The 19,554-nt window shown below is 49.5% G+C and overlaps 1 protein-coding gene across 1 annotated transcript in view; it reads right to left on the bottom strand.

The window, feature by feature from the left end:
- HADHA (hydroxyacyl-CoA dehydrogenase trifunctional multienzyme complex subunit alpha) overlaps positions 1–19,554 on the bottom strand; it is a 109,114-nt gene that overhangs the window by 61,842 nt on the left and 27,718 nt on the right. Inside the window, exon 8 of the mRNA XM_069233659.1 lies at positions 9,035–9,157. Within this exon, the coding sequence (XP_069089760.1) occupies positions 9,035–9,157 (123 nt within the window). The remainder of the gene's footprint in view (positions 1–9,034; positions 9,158–19,554) is intronic.

The raw sequence follows: 19,554 nt of genomic DNA on the forward strand, positions 1-19,554 counted from the left end.
TGAATGGGATTTGCAGAATCCAAGGGAGTGCACTGCGCAAACCAACACTAATACCCCTTCTCACTGCTGCGAAACTGAACCACACAATTATTTTGTTTCTCACCATTTACCCCTGGTCCTCTACACCTGGTCTGCACCTTGAGCACTCAGATTCTTAGAGCCTGAGGGGAGGGAGGGAATTTGTGTTGACCGGGTAACATGTCTGACCATTGGTGGACAGCAGTGACAGTCACAAGAAATGTAATACGGCTGTTAATAACATCATAGTGTAATATTTTACAACAAAAGTAGCTGGAAAATAAAAAGCACTGACATTATGGAGATATGTACTTTAAAGTTCCCTTTAAAATCTGAAGCCTATGACACTGGCAAACGTGTTAATGTATGATGAGTCTGGGGCACCTGCTCTTAGATTACTCAATATTATTTGCACCAGTGTCTCTGAGACAAATACCCAATTTCTGCCCCTTAAAGGTCTGAATAACAGGATGAGCACCGCATTGTTAAGATAGTAGTGTGTTGTACTTGAGGAATTCTGTGCATGCAACGCATACCGAGAATGCCAATGATTGGAACGATCAGCGGAAGGTTCGGGGGGCAGTTACTCAGAGGCTGGCAGGAACTGGAGGCTGGCAAGAGCTTCTTTATTCCTGTGTTCCGCTTTGGGTTGCAAAATATAGAACAAACTAAATATCGCTTGGGTTTGGTATCCCGTTTGATGAACACTGGATCTCAACATAGTTCTTGGCCTAACAGACCAGAAATCTCCTTCAACCTCTATGAATGCCAGGGACATCATTTAGGGGGTTGCAGCGGATACTCCTGGCACTATCTTTGCAATCCTCAGAGGTGGCAAAATCAGTGCCAAAAACCCAGCGCATCTTTTATTACAATAAAAGTGAATACTAATCTGCTATTCACTATTAATCTAATAATAAATAGAGCACCAGGAGCTGGATCAAGACTTTTGCTTGCAGCCGAGGGATGTAAAATAATGCTTTTTTTTTTTTTTGATAAAGACATTTTATTAATTTTCAGGAAGGAAAAAGATCAATGGTACAAACATTTTAACAAGGAGCCAACGTGGCGCCGAACATTGGTCAGTCCCGATTCCCAGCTCCCAGGCATCACAATATAAGTAAGGTCAAACACTACCTAGGTATTCACTGCGGCCTCCCACTTCCCCCATATCCTGTCATATTTATTCGGGCAACCCCTGGCCTCGTATACCAATTTTTCACGTTGTGCACACCAGTCCATCCCCCGCCTCCATTTAGCCAGTGCTGGGGCACCTCTGGTTTTCCAATCTGCCATTATATCCCTCTTAGCCACCAGACATGCCACCCCGAGGAAGGTTCGGTCTGATGTTCTCAGCCCGATGTCTCCCATGATCCCCAATAGGAGGGGCAGTGGGTCCCTTTCTATGTTTCCCTGTAGGGCTCCCGAGATCTCCTGTAAGACCTCTCCCCAGTAGGTCACTATAACTGGGCACGTCCATACCATGTGAAAGAAGTCGGCTGCGGGGCTCATGCATCGCGGGCACTCCGCTGTGGGTTGGAGGCCCGCCCGGTGTAGTCTGGAGGGAGTGAGGTATGCTATGGGGAGGTAAAAGGTCTGTATTAACCAGAAGCAGGTGGCCATTGATAGGGTACGGGGGGCCATCAGTGCTTCGTTCCAATACATCTCTTCCATAGGGCCCACCCATCCCTCACATCTCTGGCGGGCCCCCCTAGGGAGCTGGCAGAGTGAGCGATCAAAGAACGGTAAACCTGGGAAACACCACCCCTACCCAGGTTCCCCATCAGTACCTTCGCCTCCATGGGGCTATATTCGGGTATGTTATTTCCTACCTGCATGTGTACTAGTAGGGCGTGCCGGAGCTGGAGATACTTATGAAATTGTGTCCTATTTAGGGAGAAGAGTCTCTGTAGGTCCCCAAATGATCTACTCCCAACCAGGATTCAGCTACCCAAATGATCGCATGTACGACCCTTCCCAAACATCGCCCAGAGTGGAGATTCCTATATTGTCCCATTTCTGGAAACCCTCCAGGTTCACCACTTCTTTTAGGTGCTTCCCGTGCCATAGTGGGGTCCGCTGGGTAAGGCGCCCCCACCACCCCAACAGTTTCTGGGCCATTCGCCAACCCAACAAAATCACCTTGGTCACTTCCGGGATGTCCCGGGAGATCGGGCCCCCATATAGGGTGTCAAAGATCCGCGGGTAGCCCAGCGATCGGAGTTCCAACCGATACGCCGGGTCCGACCACCCGCCCCCAACCCAGTCGTTGATCACGAGCAGGTGCATCGCAAGGAGATAATAATGAATGTTAGACATGCCCAGTCCCCCGTCGTAAACATCTCTTTGACAGGTTTTGAGCGCTAGGCGTGGGCGGGTGTCGTTCCACATGAATTGACGTGCCAGTGAATCCATCTCACTAAACCATCTCTTAGGGATGGGGTGTGGGAAGTTTTGCAATAAATAGAGGACTCTGGGGAGGATCATCATCTTGTAGAGTGCTATTCTGCCAAGCAGATTTAAGGGGAAGAGTCTTCCAGCGCTGGAGGTCAGTTCTAATTCTTTTAGTTAGCGGCGTCATGTTGAGCTCCCATGTCAGCTCAGGGAGTAACGAGATATGTATTCCCAAATACTTAAAACTGTTCCTTCGCACTGGGATGTTGTGCTGCCAGTCCACGCAGTCCCGGGAACGATGTAGGGGGACCAAAAGGGACTTATTGGGGTTTAGGATCAGACCCGAGGCCTCTGCAAAGAGGCTCAGAATTTGTAGGACGCGGGGACCGCTTTTAGCAGGGTTAGAAATGTACAGTAGGACGTCGTCTGCGTATAACGCTATTCGGTCCTCTGGGCAGGCGGGCCAGGACCAGCCCTCGATCAAGGGGTCTTCCCGTAGCAGTATTGCCAGGGGCTCTATTGTTAGTGCGAAGAGCAGGGGGGATAGCGGGCATCCTTGTCGGGTGCCGCGACCAATGGGAAACGGGTCGGAGACCACTCCATTCACTTGTACCCGGGCCGTCGGGTTAGAATAGAGGAGCCTCACCAGGCCTCGGAATTTAGGCCCGAGCCCATTGCCTTGCAGCACTTGGTCTAGGAAGGACCAATCCACCGTGTCAAAGGCTTTTTCAAAGTCGAGCAGGAGTAACGCCAGGGGGGTGTGTGACAAGGTCCTGTGGTGTGCTAGTGCCAGATGTAATCGTCTAATACAATGTCGGGTACTTCGGGTAGGCATAAAACCGCATTGGTCAGGGTGAACCAGAGTGGGCATCACCTCCCTCAGTCTGGATGCAAGGATCGTGGACAGCACTTTGATCTCTGTATTCAAAAGTGAAATGTGCCGGTATGCCGAGCAGTATCGCGACGGGGGTTGGGTCTTGGGGATCACTACAATTGTGGCTTGGTCGATCTCATTGGGGAAGCAACCCTGCCTTTCGGCTTCTTCGTACATATTGAGCAAGTGGGGGCCCAGAATGTCGCCGCATCTATTGTATAGCTCCACAGGGAATCCATCCGGTCCCGGGGTCCTGCCCGGCGCCAGGCTAGCGATCGCGTTTGTAACCTCCGCGAGGTCGATGGATTCATCTAGTCTGTCCCTTATCGCAAGGGGAATTCTTGGGAGAGTTATGTCGTTTAGGAGGGGGGACTCTCTCTCGGCACTGGGTCGAGGGTGTTCTGCGTATAAGCTCGAGTAGTAGGAAGCAAACCTTTGCGCGATTTCAATGGGTGTTTTGGAAAGCAAACCTGAATCCTCCGCAATTTCAGGTATGACCCTGTTGGCTAGAGGGCGGGTGGCCAGCCAGTGTAGGATTTTCCCGTTTTTGTCCCCCCAGCCATATATTCGTGCTGCCGAGGCCCTCCAGATATGTTTTGCTGATTCTAGTGTTATGCGCTTAATTTCTTCTCTAACCATAGTGAGCTGTCTTAAAATAGAGGCCGACGCTGAGGTCGCTTGTTGGCGTTCCAGGGTTAGCGCCTTGGCCTCCAACTCAACCAGTTGTGAATCTCTGGCCCGCTCGCGTGAACGCAGGAGGTATTTGGCTTGTCCTCTGAGAGTGGCCTTGTAGGCTGCCCATATTGTACCTGGAGATCGGACCGATCCCACGTTCAGCTCGAAATATTGGGCGAGGTGATTTCTGATTTCCTGGGTATAGTCGTTGTCCTGTAGGAACCATGCGTTCAGGCGCCACATCGGGCGTCTAGTGGGGTCCGTACCGCCCAGACGGACGAGCACTGGTGCATGATCTGAGACCCCGCGGGGCAGCAACTCCGCACCCGTAACGCTGGTAATGTCTAGGGCGGGCATAAATACTAGGTCAATTCTGGACTGTGTCGAGTGAGCAGCCGAGGTATGTGTATAGCGGCGTTCCCTAGGATGCCAGATTCTCCATACCTCGCACAGGCCGAGGCTCTCAGCCCAGCTGTTAAGACTCGAGGCCCGGGCGGATTTACTAGCAGTAATTTCGCCGGAAACGTCCAGACTAGGGTTGAGGACGGCATTGAAGTCCCCTCCCAGCAGGGTGATACCCTGGGGGAGACCCGCTGCCACATGGCGGAGCGAAAGTAGGAATGCGTCAAGTCCTGCCGGAGGCCCGTACGCACATACAAGGTTTATCGGTGACCCGTGAAGAATCCCATTAACTACTACAAATCTGCCCTGGGGGTCCGATTGTGTGGCTGTAACCACCATGGGTAGTGAGCGGTGGAGCAGAATGGCCACCCCCCTGGATCCTCTAGAGAAGCCCGCATGAAACACTCTGTCGTACCCTCCCCGTGCAAGCATGGGGCACTTGGTCCCAAGGAGGTGGGTTTCTTGTAGTAGGACCACTGAGGGGGAGTATCTGCGGAGGGTATTGAATACTGCGGATCTCTTGATCTTATCTAGTAGGCCATTTACATTCCATGAAATAATCTGGGTCAGTGAGGGCTGTGCGTGGTTTGCATGGGTGTTACATGGTTTTGAGTGCCTGTCTGTGGACGACTGTTTTAAACACAACAATGAAATACTAAAATAATAAAGAAAACTAATCAACATTTTACTATCTAAACCCATTTTAAACTCTTTACCCCCCAACCGCCCCCCTCCCCATACTCCCTCCCTGGAAGCATCTGTCGCCCAAATACCCAACCAGAACCTGACAGCCAGAAGGACTGTCGTTGGGTGGAGTGGTGGAGTGGTGGACCCCTCCATTTAGTCGGATCAATTGCAATTTAGCGGACATAGTTCAAGTTTAGCGCGGGATGCTCTGAGGAATAGTAGCGCCAACCGCAGTGGCTCCTCCAAGGTCTCCGGTCGCGCGCCGGCACCCAGGATCTCCTACTGTATCCCAATAGGGACCCAATGGTTCAAATGGTTAAAATCAGCCGAGCACCGGGGACTGGCTCAGACGGTTGTCGTCCGTGGCTTGTGTTGTGTCCCGGGGGTCCAGCCGGGGTTTTCTCGGTCGGTGTAACGGAGTCACGAGCCATCCCGTCGTTAATGGGAGTTCCCGAGTCCCTCTGCTACCCTCTACGGGATCTGGTGCGCCTCCGGCTCCTCCGGGGTTTCCCCAAGGGGGGGGTCCTCATGGGAGGTCCCCCCGACTGGTATCAGGGGACCCCTCCGGGCTCCGAGGCCTTCCTCCGTTAGCCAGTCCCACGCATTCTCAGGAGATTCGAAAAAGTACGCTTTTCCGGCCATGAGGACCTTAAGTCTCGCGGGGAAGAGGAGCATGTATGAGAGCTGCATTGCTCTGAGCTTTTGCTTTACCTGCTCATACGATCGGCGACGGGTCTGAACTTCACGGGTGTAGTCTGGGAAGATCAGGATTTTATGATTCTCCCATTGGAGGTCTTCGGTGCGTCTGGCTTCTTTAAGGATATTGTCTCGGTCTTTAAAGTTAAAGAAGCGTGCAATCATTGGACGTTTAGGGCCGCCCGTTCAAGGCAAGGGCCCTGTGTGCGCGCTCAACTGCGAACCAAGGTGAAAGAATTTGATCTGGCATCCAGGTCTTAATCCACTGCTCCAGAAATTCGGAGGCCTTATCTTCCTCCACGCCCTCAGGGAATCCCACAAAGCGCAGGTTGTTGCGCCTTGATCGGTTTTCCGCATCCTCTGCGCGGCGGTGCAGCTCACTAGTTCGAGTTTGTAACTGGGCTACCCTGGTTCTAAGATCGGATAATTCGTCTTCAGTCTGGGAGACGCGGGCTTCCACATCGGTGACCCGACTCACCGCATTTCTGAGGTCCTGACGAATAAGGCCCATGTCCTCTCGCACTTCCCCGATTTTGGTCTCTACGGCTACTTGCGATGATTGGATTGCATGGAGGATGGCATTCACTCCATCCGGCGCGGGACCTCCACCAGCCGTGTCTCCTCCTCCCCGGGAACCCGCCGGCGTCGTGAACTGGTCGATCTTTTGCTGGGAGGCCGGGGGCTGTTTGTTTGCCTTTCCCCATTTTGGCGTAAGAGACAGGGGTCAGTTATATAACTTCTTGGGGTGTTCCAAGTCGTGTCTCAGCAGGGCTTTTTTGTGGCGGGCAGGTATGTGTGGTCGCGGTCTTTTATATGGAACGCAAAGGACGCAAGTCCACTCCTTCCCCTGGGAAAGCCGAGTCGTCGGTGCAGCGGGGGGAACCCCCGGGGGCCTACCCCGGTGTGCCCGGGGCCACGTCGAGTGGCCACCGGCTCAGGTTCGTTGAGGCGTGAGTTAAGGGCGCGGCGCCCCGGTAGTAGGTCCGCCACCGCTCCAGCCTGGCTGCTGGTCCCACGGCTGTTGTTGATGGGTATGCGTTAACTGCGCTGCGACCGCGCAAGCTGATGGGGCCCAAGGATTTTGATCTTGTTGTTCGGCTCGATTAACACCTCTGAGGCACTCTGCAGTAGGCCCCACCTGTGGCCCACCGTGGACCCTTAGGCACCGGAGTTTTCTTCAATCAGGGGGCCAGGGGGGCCTCGTCACAAGGATATTGTGTCTGTCTCTGTTCAGGCAAGTCCCAGGGGGTCCCCCCCTTGGAGCGTCCCGGAGCCCGGGTCCCAGCTCCACTATCGCTCTTGCGGCTTGCCGCACACTGCTCACCTCACTTGGAAGCCCGGGGGGCCCCAACCGCAGTGGGTGTTCCCATCGCGGCTCCTTCGCCGCCCGGGCGGATCCGGTGGAGATCATGTCTTCAAAGCGGCTCGGACGCCGCAGCTCCTACAGCCGGCGCCGCCAGGCAGGCGCGCGGCGCCGCCCGTGACACTGGGAGCCCCGTTTGCAGCTCGGGGCAGCACCGTCCCTTCAATCCACCAGGGCCCACGCTCCAGGGCCCAGCGCCGGCTTCCTCCCAGCCACCGCTGCACCCCCGGTCCAGGGCAGTTGCGTCAAGGAGCAGGCAGCTCCAAGTCAGCCCTCCCGGGAGGTTCCGGCTCCGACGGCCATTTTCTCACTCTGGCCGCGTCGCGTGAACGGGGCTCTGCTTCGCCGCCACTCACCACATCAGGACCCCCACGGGACGGGGAGATCGCAGGGATGGTCGGCACGGCACCATTAGGTCGCTAAGTCGTGGAAATCTCGGGCGGATGACGGAGGGGTCCAGAGCACTCTCAGAGTGCGACCGCCATCTTGACGCCCCAAAATAATGCTTTTAAAGGTCTTGAATGCATGCTTGCAGGCGAGCGTGTGTTTGTATAAGACAGACAGCATGAGTGAGTGGGTGAGAATCAGTGAGAGGAATTGAGTGAGAATGCATGTGATTGACTATCAGTGAGCATGGGTAAGTCAGTGTAGGTGTGACGGGAAGTGAGTAAGAGTGGGTGAGAATGAATGTGTGAGAGTGTTAGAGAGTGAGAATGAGAGTAAGAGTAAGTGCAAGTGAGAACATATGAGTATGAGTAACAGTGAGTGAATGAAAGTGACAATGAGGGAGTCAGAGGTAGAATGAGGTGAGAGTATGAGTGAAAGCAACTGAAGGTATGAGTGCGTCAGTGAAATTGAGTGAGTGGCTGCGAATGAGCGAGAATGAGTGAATGAGAATGAGTGCAAGTGATCACAAATAAATGAGTGACTGAATGTAAGAACGCATGTGTAAGAGTGGGGTGTTATGTTTGCAAGTCTGTTGCTGGCCCTGGCATACTGAAAGCCAATCTTGGCTTCTAGAGGCACCCTTGGCAAAATACTGGTACAGGAATACCAGAGGCAGTTCTCAGCGCGGCAGGCACCGGCGACAAAATACTGTCTGTGGTGCACAGGTGATAACTCTTGGCATACTGTGCATTCACAGTAACATAACGGTACTAGCATAATGGAGGTAAGGTGTGGCTTACTGTGCACCCATGGTAATATAAGGATACTGGCATACTAGGGGTAATACTTGCCACAAGGGTGGACAACCGTGGCATGTGGGAAGGGGGCATCCATGACAAAATGTTGGGCCTGACATACTAAATGCATTTTTTTAACATAAAGGTGACCCAGGGCTTATGGACGGCATTAATAGCAAACGTCTGGCTCACGCACAATGGAAGTAATTTCTGACATATGGGGAAACTATAGCTCATGTTGGAAAAAAATGGGAATCAACTCCTAGGGAGCGTCCGGTTTCATTGGCTTAGCATACCATGACAGAACATGAATATTTAAGGAGGCCTTTTTCACAGCTTGTGGCTTTTTAGCAAATCCATATGAAAATTGTGCACAAAAGACAGTATTTGATCCATTTTTTCCTAAATGTAGTCACGAGGAGAAGCCCATTCAGCCCACCGAGTAGAGGTCTGGCTCTCTCGTTTGCTATAAAGCTAAAACTGGCATTTTTCTATGTTGTTATATTAATCATGCAGTTATTATGGAAGTTCAGCATAAATTGGGATGTCATCAGGGTTAAGGTAATGTGACATGACTTGCTAAGCAGATTTGGGGTCATAGGTTATACAAGGTTACTTCCTGTGACTGCATTATGGTCAAAGGGTGAGAGAGGCCTTTCCCATCCCCCTGAAATGTTGGTTAATCAATGTCCATGCTGAAGGCTTTGTGTGGATAAACAAACATGCATCAGTAAGACTTACTCTGTACCAGGCCCTTCTCCTTCTTGATAGAAACGGTCTTGTTGACAATGCCTTTCGCGTACTGGATGGCGACCTCCTCCAGATATTCAATTGTTCTCTCTTCGGGGCTCTTTAATCCGGGGCCTGGGAACAGCAAAAGAGACCAGTTACATCACCATACACTGATTCAACAACAGCAAACTGGAACAAGAATTCTTAATCTGGGACGCTTCTAGAGTGAGCCACTTTCTAATTTAATTAGTGGCCAGGAAGCGCGCTGTAACCACTGAGCAGCTTGTGAGGAGTATATCTAGGCCAAATTACTCCTTTTCATCACAAAAGGCCTTAGGAAAAATAGCTGTCTCCTGCTCCCCATGGTGAATAATAACTAGAAAATCCAGTAAAGATTAAAAACTAATAAAGTGCTAGCATGGGTATTTTATATATTTTTTCAAAACACTACAAAACCAAAACGTCTACGTTTGTTTATTGAAGGAGCAAAACTAGCTTGGACTTCAGAACTGTAATAAAACGACAAAAGATTTCACAACCCATTTACAAAGGACATAATGGTCTGCTGCAATCAAAGGTCACTTCAAGTCTTCTTAAGTAAGCCCAGTGTTCAAGGTCGAGATTTACAATACACAAGTGTGCAACATTGGATGCTTCCCAACTGTAACAAAGGAAATGGCCAACAGTTTGGTCTCACATTACAGTCAAAGAAAAAAGTTTGGTTCAGCACACTTCTTTGAGAGCAGGCTAGAATGAATTTGCCAACCTGGAATTGTGAGGCTGGGCTGTTCAGCCCTCTTGGACTCATTTAAATCAAAGGGAACACTCATCAAAAAGGCAAAGTGAAAGTGTATTATTCACAGACCTTCTACAAAACAAATAACCATACAAAGGAGAAGGATTTCTCCAATATTGGTCAGGGCCATCTTGCTCACCTTGATTAGCCTAACTCCAGCTTGATTTTTTGTAGAGTATGGCTTGAGTGATCCGAATTTTCCTAAATAACTAACGGTATGAAAGATGAATGTTGCTGCATTTTGTGTGCAGTCTGGAGAAGATTTTGTCTCATTAGTTTGAGCAGGTGCTGGTGTTTTAACTGCTCATTGTTAGATGGAGCTTGGCAGCGCTGTCTGCAAGACATGTACTGAATATGAGCTTTTAACCACGCCCACTACTGCCATCTGTTCTTGGTGTGCTGGTCCTAAATGCTCCCTTTTTGCTGGTGCATTTTGCTTAATGTCCCTCCTTTTGTGTGCTAAGTTCCCGCCCAGGGGATTTCACTAAGAGTACATTTTTGTTGGCCAGCAAACTACATCACGCATCCTTCTGTCACAGCGTGTGATGGCCCCTCCTACGTAGTACCGTCTGGATTTGGTTTTCCCTTTAACGCCAGCCGGGATCCTGTCTCCTCGTGGCTCGTTCTCCAAATGCAATGAATTGTGCACTAAATGCACAGCTTCGTGTGATGGCCCCTCCTCCCGTCTGGTTTCAGTTTTCGCTTTAATCCCAGCCACGACCCTTTCTCCACGTGGCTCATTCTGCAACTGTAATGAATTGTGCACTAAATCCACAGCTTGCCCAGTTTCCTTTTCTACAACTACAATCAAAAAGTCTTCTGCTGACCATTCCTTATGCTCAGTAGGCACATTTACTATTTGCACATTTATTAAATGCAAGCAATACAATGCTGCTTGCTTCCATGAGGTCCCAGAACAGAAATAACATTTTTTTCAAAACAATAATTTGTTTATTGGCTTTCAGTTCTCCCACAATGACATAAAGATTTTTCAGTTACATCATTCAAATGTACTCAGATTTCACTCCAATGCTTTTATGCATGGCCAGTTCGCAGAAACCAAAGACTTTAATAAAGGCATGCATGGCTTACTCAACGAGGCAAGGCAAAGAAATAGACGCAGTTTATGCATAGCAAAAATAAACTAGTTAGTTAAACTAACAGCCAAACACAACTATTATTCCTTAGGTTAAGACAAATTTCGCAATAGGTCGTGGACAAGCCTTTGTTAAGAGATAGCAAAAAGTTGGAGGGAGGGGTCGGTCAATGGCAGTTATTCTCACTCATTTGACCAATCTTGTACTAGTGCCCCAGCACTTTCCAGTGGATCTTATCCTACAGATGGGCCATCGGTCTTCACAGTGCAAGACTTCTCCCACCTGGTTACATCACCATGCCATCTGCCCAATTCATAGCTACACATCTTTTAGATAGTGCTATAGATAGACCTCTGAATCCGTTTCCAGCCTTTCTGAGCTTAGGTGCAAACCAAACATGCGTGCCTCAGGGGGAATTCCACCCTTTCTTATCAAAATGCCTCTTTAGCTTTTGAGTGCCCCATCCCCTCACTGAAAATGACTGAACAGCCAGGCACACCCAAACCACGTCATAGAAATGTGTGCTGTGGTGTGCAAATGTGAAGCAAGTGACATCTTCTTTCCTAAAAATCGAATTTAGTCTACTGGTGGGGGTGGCGGGGGTTTGGGTGGGGGCATTCAAGTCATATGTAGTTAAGTGAAATTAGTCTATTTGAGTCTCCCATTTGTAGAGAACTCCTGTATGTAGACACGCAAAGACCCTCTCCCGTTCCTTGCCACTCAACTCCACGTCTACTGTGTTTCCATTTCAGTTTGGCCCATGACAGCTCCACTTTAGTCATTTCCATCAAGGACCTATAATCCAAGTTACCAACTTATGACCATTTCCTGTGGGGAACAGTAATTGTAAGACTTTGTGAGTCATAGAAGTCATGTTGTGAGCTATATATAGTTCAGTAGGTGGTGAGAGCCTTACAAAAATGCTGTAGAGTGCTTGCAAGAATATGCAGGCTAGCAGTATTAGCCAGCACACCTTTGATGTGCTCTCAGTTGCCGGTGCCAGGAATGAGACGATATGCAGCATGGAAGATGAAGAAGCAGCAATTAATTAATGCACTGTGTAAAGAGTCCAGGCAGAACCCAATTGGCTGACAGATGCAAAAATGATAACTTAAATGCTCTATTTTGTGGTATTGTGGGAGAGTAATCAGAAGGTAATGCTAAGCATATATTGCACACACAAAGGCAGTAAGCGAGACACACAATCAATAAAGAAATCTGACACCAATTTATAAAAACACCACAAATTTGTATAAAAATTTAGATACCAAGATCATCTGAATCGGGTACACTGAGTTATGAATTTTGGTTTAAAAAAAAAAAAAAAAAAAAAAAAAAAAAAATCACACTGCGGTTTCTGGAGTGGTAATGTCCTAAGGTGGAAAAACACACTGCATTTTGGTATTAGTCAGTGACTTAGGGGACTATTCTCCTGGACTTAAGGTGAGCATGGGTGAAGATCCAAGGCAGCACCAACAGGTACTGAAGCGTACAGGTGCAGAGGTGCTTTTCATCGTTGGGTGCTGCAACGTTATCCTATGGGGAAAGAAACATACTGCATTCGGGCACTTAGCAACAACTGACAGGACTGTTCTGGAGTTAAGGTACGTATGGGGCAAAGTCCAAGGTAGCACCAACAGGTCACATTGGGAGGCACTTGGGCATCCAGGTGCAGAGGTGCTTTACAGCATAGGGTTGAGGGGCCTATACAAAGAGGTTGCAGGCTGGCTCTGGAAGTCCAGTCTGGGCAAACCCAAGGGAGGTTCAGCCTCTGAAGGTCTCAGGACCTCGCTGCACCGCTATCTCCCTCAGACGCAGGCTGTGAGGCGTGGGTGCAGAGGTACTTTGAGGTGTCGGCAGTCACTCTTTGTCTTGGTTCTGCAGAAAAGGGGCAAACAGGACAGCTGAGTCACTCGATGTGGGTCTCACTGTCCCTGAAGTCTCTCGACATACAGGTCGGTCTTCCTCGGCATTGGTGTCAAGGCTGGACACAACAAGCCTTGGTTGCTGCAAGGGATCCAGTAGCCCAGGTATTGGTGCCGTCTTGGTCCTGGCGTCCCTACACTTTGAGGAAGGATGAAGCTGACCTGTGGGAGCACGGCGACCTCTTCCTAGGTAGCTGCAGCATCAGTAGCCCCGGTAAGTGGACCTTGCTTCTTTAGTGCCTGGGGCTTCGGGGCAGTAGCTTCTCTACTCCAAGGGAGGTCTCTGGCGATTTGCAAAGCACTGGCAGCCATCCAAGTTTCTTGGGAGTTTGCACAACGGCAGGCTGAGTAGGTTTCTCCACGACTGCTGGGGACAGCAGGCAGGCTGGCAGGGTTTGGGCCAAGATAGTCGTTACTCCTCTGTTCTCGTGTCAGCACTCTTCTTTGCTACTACTTCTATGTGTCCATCGAATCTGATTTGCTGGCATCAGGGGTGCCACCTAAGTATTGTATTTAGGGGCGTTACAGAGAGTGACAGGTAGTAGCCAATGGGCTACCTACCTTTAGGATGACTACACCCCCTATGAGCCCACTTCCAAGATATGCTGCAGCTCTTAGGTTCCCTCTTTAGTACCTATGCCCCTAGGTACCATGGGTACCACTTACCAGGGGCTTGGAGTGATGCTAAAGGCCTTGCCAACTGGGGATCAATTGGCCAGTTACCTTATTTTGGGGAATGAAAACTAGTACTGGGGACTTGCTTAGCAGGAGCCCAGTGCACTCCAGTCAAGGTTGCATGAAATACCAGGCAAAAAGTTTTTGGGGCTACTGCAACAAAAACCCAGTTTCCTACATCCCCCAGATCAGAGTTCGAGTGGACTGACGGATCCCTGTGTGCCCAAGACCTGAGCCTCCTTTTGGGTTGAGCCGGACTGCCCCCCAGTCCTTGCTTGCAGCTTCTTTTTTCCAGGACTGATTACCACTGAAGTGAACACCACACCCGATGCCGAAATGAAAGGTGACCTGTTGGTGCTGCCTTGGACCTTGCCCTATACTCACTTTAAGTCTAGGAGAACAGTCCTGTAAGTTGTTGCTAATTGACCCTATTCCCCATATGATAACATTACCGCGGAGAATGCAAGGATGTAAACATTATGCATAGTGCTCCATATCCAGGGCATGCAGCTTCAACAGGATTCTAAGGGTACATATCATTTAAACATTAAGAGCCCTAGCCTGTTGTGTGCCAGGCCCAGGGCAGCCCTTTTAAACATAGTCTGTAGTATCCCAGCCTTGGCACAGGGTCTGTACACTGCACAAGGGGATTCGGAGCAGAAAAAAGAAAAGGTCTCATTTAAAGATTTCCCCTCATTATTCTGTAATTAACGGTTTTTCACTCAGTCATTAAAAATGAGTTATTTGGCACTGGTTGTGAGTGTCTCACCAATGTGCGGTCAGATTTATACCTTGTTTTGTCACCTACTCCTATGCAAGTGTATGTCCTGCGTGTTAGTGCACGTGGCTATTGTAGTATATGCATTTTATGTATAAGGCAATCAGAGTGATGAAGGCCTGTGGGTTCCATTTTCAACATCCCGGGCCTGTTCCTGTGCACAATATGGGGTTGAGGTTGTTTTCCCAGACAGTGGAAGTGTATGAGGATGCAGTAGGGAGGAAACCCAGACAGTGAAGTGAGGACAAAGGAGAAAAGACTGCTATAGAAATTCTATTAGGCTGTTCCTGTAACGCTGCGACTTGATAGATGATGGGCATGAAGGGGCTGCAGCCTGTTGTTCAGAGTGGAAGGGTATTTTAGGTAAAACCACTCGTCTCTTTCCTGATCACTATCTTGTGTCTGTGCATAGCCAGGAGCAGAGTTCACACCTCTTCATGGCTCTGTTGTGGGTATCCCAGGCTGGAGACTACCCTCCTGTGAGGAGCATCACCCCACACAAAGACTGTGTCCGCACAACTGAATAGAGGGGTGCTTGAAAAAGTAAGCCACCCCAAACCTGTTGTTCTGCCTGCAGAATTATGAAAAGAAAAAGAAAAATGTGCTGATTTTCACTGGAGTGAAGAGCCACTCTCTGGTCACTGGTTTGAGACCAGTAACTCACCTCACACGCAACTTAGTAAATGGGAGACTCATTGAGAGCAGGCTGTGTTGCATTTAAATTTGGCCCGCCAAATAGTGAAGAATCCAGTGTGAGTCAAGAATAGGTTGCGTAGTGACACGGAGGTAAGACGTGTACAGTTGAAAGTTCTATTTGGGGGTGAAGGGTCAATAGGTACAACTCACACCTGCCGATAGACCAGATTTGGGTAGGAGACTCACGATTTTTCAAGCCAAAAATGACTCTGCTTCAAAAGAAGTCCTGCGAAAAATACATTATCCACATTTTTTTTTTTTTTTAAATATATATCTCCCACTTTCCTCCTCTAAAATGTTGGCATATATGTGAACCCAGAACAACAGGTGGAAAATGTAGGCCCTGGCCCCCTTGCCATTAGTTATGATAAAAAGTGCTGGTACAGCACCTCCAAGCTTGTGCTGTCTGAGCTTTACCTGTGGATGGTCCTCCAGGCCCCCCAGTTGATGCATTTGCCTCTGGTGTGCTTGTACTGTGATCAGAGCACACGTAGGCAGAGGACGATGCCATCTTCACCAGACAGCCTCACTAGGGAGGAAGAAGCAGTGTAGCAAAGCAGGCCCTTGCCTGCGTCAATTAAGTTGGGGTGGGAGGCCCGTTCCACAATGCTTGTATAGACATAAGCCCTCATGGTCCTCTCCCCCGAGCCAAATCCTCTGTCTCCTTCACCCTTTTGTGTCCCCTTCCAGCAGCTCACTCACTGCAGTCCCGATTCTCCCCTGGCTGGCCATTCTCCTCCTGGGTCCTTTTAGTCCCTCAAGCTGCATCCTCCTACCCCTTTGCAGCCCCGTTCACTCACCGGCAGTGGCCGCATCCTGCAGACCCTGTGCTCAGCCAAATCTAGCTAATAAAGCAAGGTTAAGCAACTGGTTTTGAAAATACTGCAGACATTAAAGGGGAGACAATAGAGTTCTGTCAGGGTGAGGGTGATGTGCTCAGATTTCTTAAGGCCCTTCATGAGAATTGCTGCCACGTGTAGAACGCCCTTGAGGGGGGCCCTTTCGGTTGGGAATGCTGTAGTGCAGGACATGCCACCATTCAATTGGCAACTACAAAAGTACGACACCTTGAACATTAGTTCTAAAGTCACTTTCTGGAAGGAGTGGTTTTACTTTCTACCTTGAGAGCTGTTGAGAAAGTGATGTGATGTGTTCCCTGGGGGTGTGAGGTTGGTGTTCAGGTACATCAAAGTGACAAGAGCTGGATGAAAGTTAGGAACTGAGCCAGGTGTGGACTAGTTGCTGCTTGTTGTTTCTGGCAAACAGCAGGAATTCTTTCTTAGTGGGGTTTTGCTTCAGGTAGGTGGAAACCTCCATGCCTGGATGAGATGCCGGTAGTCATCGAGGAGCTCACTAGACTTTCAAGCAAAGTTGTGCATCACTGGCATAGAGGTCAATTCTGATGTTGTTACCAACAAGTAGAGTCCCAACAGTTTGTTGTAGAAGTTGAAGAGGACAAGCACAATATTGAAGGCTGGAGAATTTGGCAGGTGACAGGACACTTCTGGGACCGGGAGGTGGTCACGTGAATGGGTTGAATAAGTAGAAGGAGAAGTAGTGAAGGACACTGCCAGTGAACTGGATTTGAGACTTCAGGCTGTGGGTGAGGGCAGATCGTAGACCATGTTGAAGGCAGCTGAGAAGTCCAGCATTATCAGGAGGCAGAGGTCGTCTTTATGTGTAGTCACAAAGGCTCCTTCTATGACATGGACAGCAGCTATCTGGCCTGCAGCGTGATCTGGAGCTGGGCAGTCATGGAAGAGAAGGTTGACACTACAGCAATCTTGGGAGTTTTGTGTAGACTCTTTTTTGATCTAGTTGAAGGATAAGTAACCCGATACTGTGAGGTAATCGGGAGTTTGTGCATGTTTCTTCAGTGGTGGGAGAATCTAGCCTGTCTTGAGAACTACTTGAAGATGTCTTGAGTGAAGAAAGCACAGAGGGTGGCAAATTGGTGGAAGGAAGAGAGCTTTGTTGAAGGACATGGGTAAGACATCATCATAAGCACTGGCTTTGAGGAAGTTAATGATGTAAGAGGGGTAGGAGAACAAGGGTTTTGTGGGTTGCAGAACAAACGGGTTGGTGTTACAGAAAGCAGGCTTGGTGTGTTTTCATTTAAGATGTTGATGGCACAGCACTGGTCTGTGGAGAGTGGAATGTGAGGGTTAGGCAGGGGAATATGCAGTGCTTGCTAGTCTTGAAATCAGTTCTTCTGCTGGCAGACCCACTGACGGAATCAATAGAGTACTAGGCTTTGGGTGATATACGAACACTCGGATCAGTTTTCCGAGTGTTGTGCAATGGAACATCAGTAATGCGGGTGTAGGAAGCTGGCTCTTTATATAGTAGACCAAAAAGAGGTACACTGTGCAAAGAGTCCAAACAAATCCCAAAGGTAACACAGAGGCACAAATGACATCCTAAATGCTCTGTTTTGTGGTAGAGTGGGTGAGCAGTTAGGCATATCAGAGCATAGTGCTAAGCGTCTAAGGCACCCACACAGGCAGTGAGACACGCTCTATAAAGAAATCAGACACCAATTAATAAAAATAACATTTTATATACATTTAGATACCAAGAGCACTGGAATCCGGAGAGTACGGTGAGTTATTAATTTTTAGATTTAGCAAAAGTGGACAGTGCATTTTTCAGATGCAGCAATGTTATCCTATGGGGGAAGAACAAGCCCTGCATACAGGTATAATACAGCAACGTACGTGACCTATCTCCTGGACTTAAGGCAAGTAGGGGCAAGGTCCAAGGCCCCACCCACAGGTCACCTTGGGCGGCCCGTGCAGTGGTGCAGTTCAGCATCCGGTGCCCTGAGTAAGTCTATGAGGATCGGTCCAGTCACAAACTTGCTGCAGGGGTGGACTGAGGGTTCAGTCCGGGCAAACCACCAAGGGGGTTCAAGTCTTGCGATGCTCGGGGGACACAGGGACACCAGTGGTCCTGTTCTCCTCGGTCCAGGACGGCCGGGTGCAGGGGTGGTTTGGACCATTGGGCTTACCGTCACTGGGGGCAGTCACAGTAGAGGGGGCCCTCAGAAACAGGCTGCAGGCATGGATTGGGGGTCCAGTCCTACAGAACCAAGAGGTGGGCTTGGTTCTCCAAAGACTGGGGGACGTAGGGGCACCAGTGGTACTCTTCTCCTCGGTCCAGGGCGTCTGTGTGCAGAGGTGCAGTGGACCGTTGGGTCTCCATCACTGGAGGTGGTCGTGGTGAAGGGGGTCCTGCAGAAAGAGGCTGCAGATGCCACTGGGAAGTCTACTCAAGATTGGGCTTTGTCTCTGGAGGGCCTGAGAACCACGCTGACACCGCTGGCCCACTTCAACATGAGCTAGTTGGCTCAGGTGGAACGGTTATGTCCGGCGTCGGTTTTTTAGCTTCTAGACCACTCCTTTTGGGTCCAGCAAAGATCTGAGGTTCTGGTTTCAGGGGGGTCCCCTAAGTACTCAATTTAGGGGGCACTAGGAGTGAAGAGTCATATAGGGGGTCACTACACCCCCTATATGACCACTTCCTTTGGGGAGTGGGCATCATCCTGTCCCAGAATTCCTAATACTACCACACACAAGACGCGCGGAATTCCTGAGGCTGTGTTCTGTTCAGGCTGGTCACCCTAGGGGTGTGTCTAACCTAGAAATGCAACTTGCCTCCTGCATAGCTACTTTGTCCACCTGCCCAGGTGCCAGATGGGCCCTGGGGTGTGGCATCTTCCTTTGAGGAAGGCCAGATCTGCATACTAGAGGCGGTGGGCATCTTTGAAGCTTCCTGCCTTGGAATGCAGAATTGCAGGTCATCCTTTCGGGAGGGGTGTGTAAAATCCCTGCCAGAGCAGGCTTTGTTTCTGACCTCCAGAGAGTAAAGGCTCTTACCCTTGGGAGTCAGAATCTTGTCTGTTGATGGCAGGCTGTCTAGAACTAGTCAGTGAGCCCACCAGCAGTTGGTAGGTTTGCAGGGAGTACCTCTAAGGTGCCCTTCTGGGTGCATGTATTAATCCATCACTGAAGGTTTATTAATATGAGATGTTGGATACCAAAACTCCCTATTTTCAGTGAAGCTATCGTGTAGCTGGGGAACTCCTACTGATCAGTCTCCAGCACATGTATTTAAAATGGCTTCCCTTTTACTTCTATGTCAATGAGGTTGAAGAGCTTCTCATTTTTTTATACTTGAGTTTTCTGGTAGGTTGACCTTGTTGAAGAAGGTGTTGTGGGTGAACCAGATGTATAAAGTGGTGAGGAGTTCTGAAAATTTGCCTGTGAAGTCCCTGTTCTGTCCAAGAGGCCTGTAGATGAGGTAGAATGTGGTGGGCTGAGTTAAAGAGATAGGGAAGTGGCACTTAAGGAGCTTCATGGAGTTGTCTTACTTGCTAGTCAAGGGCTAGAAACTGGAGGAATCCTGGATGGCGACAAGAACTCCTCATCTTATGTGTGCAGTCACCACAACGGCACCTGTGAGTACAAGGGTGACTAGGGCATGTGGGTGAGATTTCTGTGATCAACAGTGCCTCAGGGTTGTTACACATGAGGAGGCCGGTAAAGCATGCAAAACTGGGC

The sequence above is a fragment of the Pleurodeles waltl genome, chromosome 5 (assembly GCF_031143425.1).
Source record: "Pleurodeles waltl isolate 20211129_DDA chromosome 5, aPleWal1.hap1.20221129, whole genome shotgun sequence".
Classification (NCBI taxonomy): domain Eukaryota; kingdom Metazoa; phylum Chordata; class Amphibia; order Caudata; family Salamandridae; genus Pleurodeles; species Pleurodeles waltl.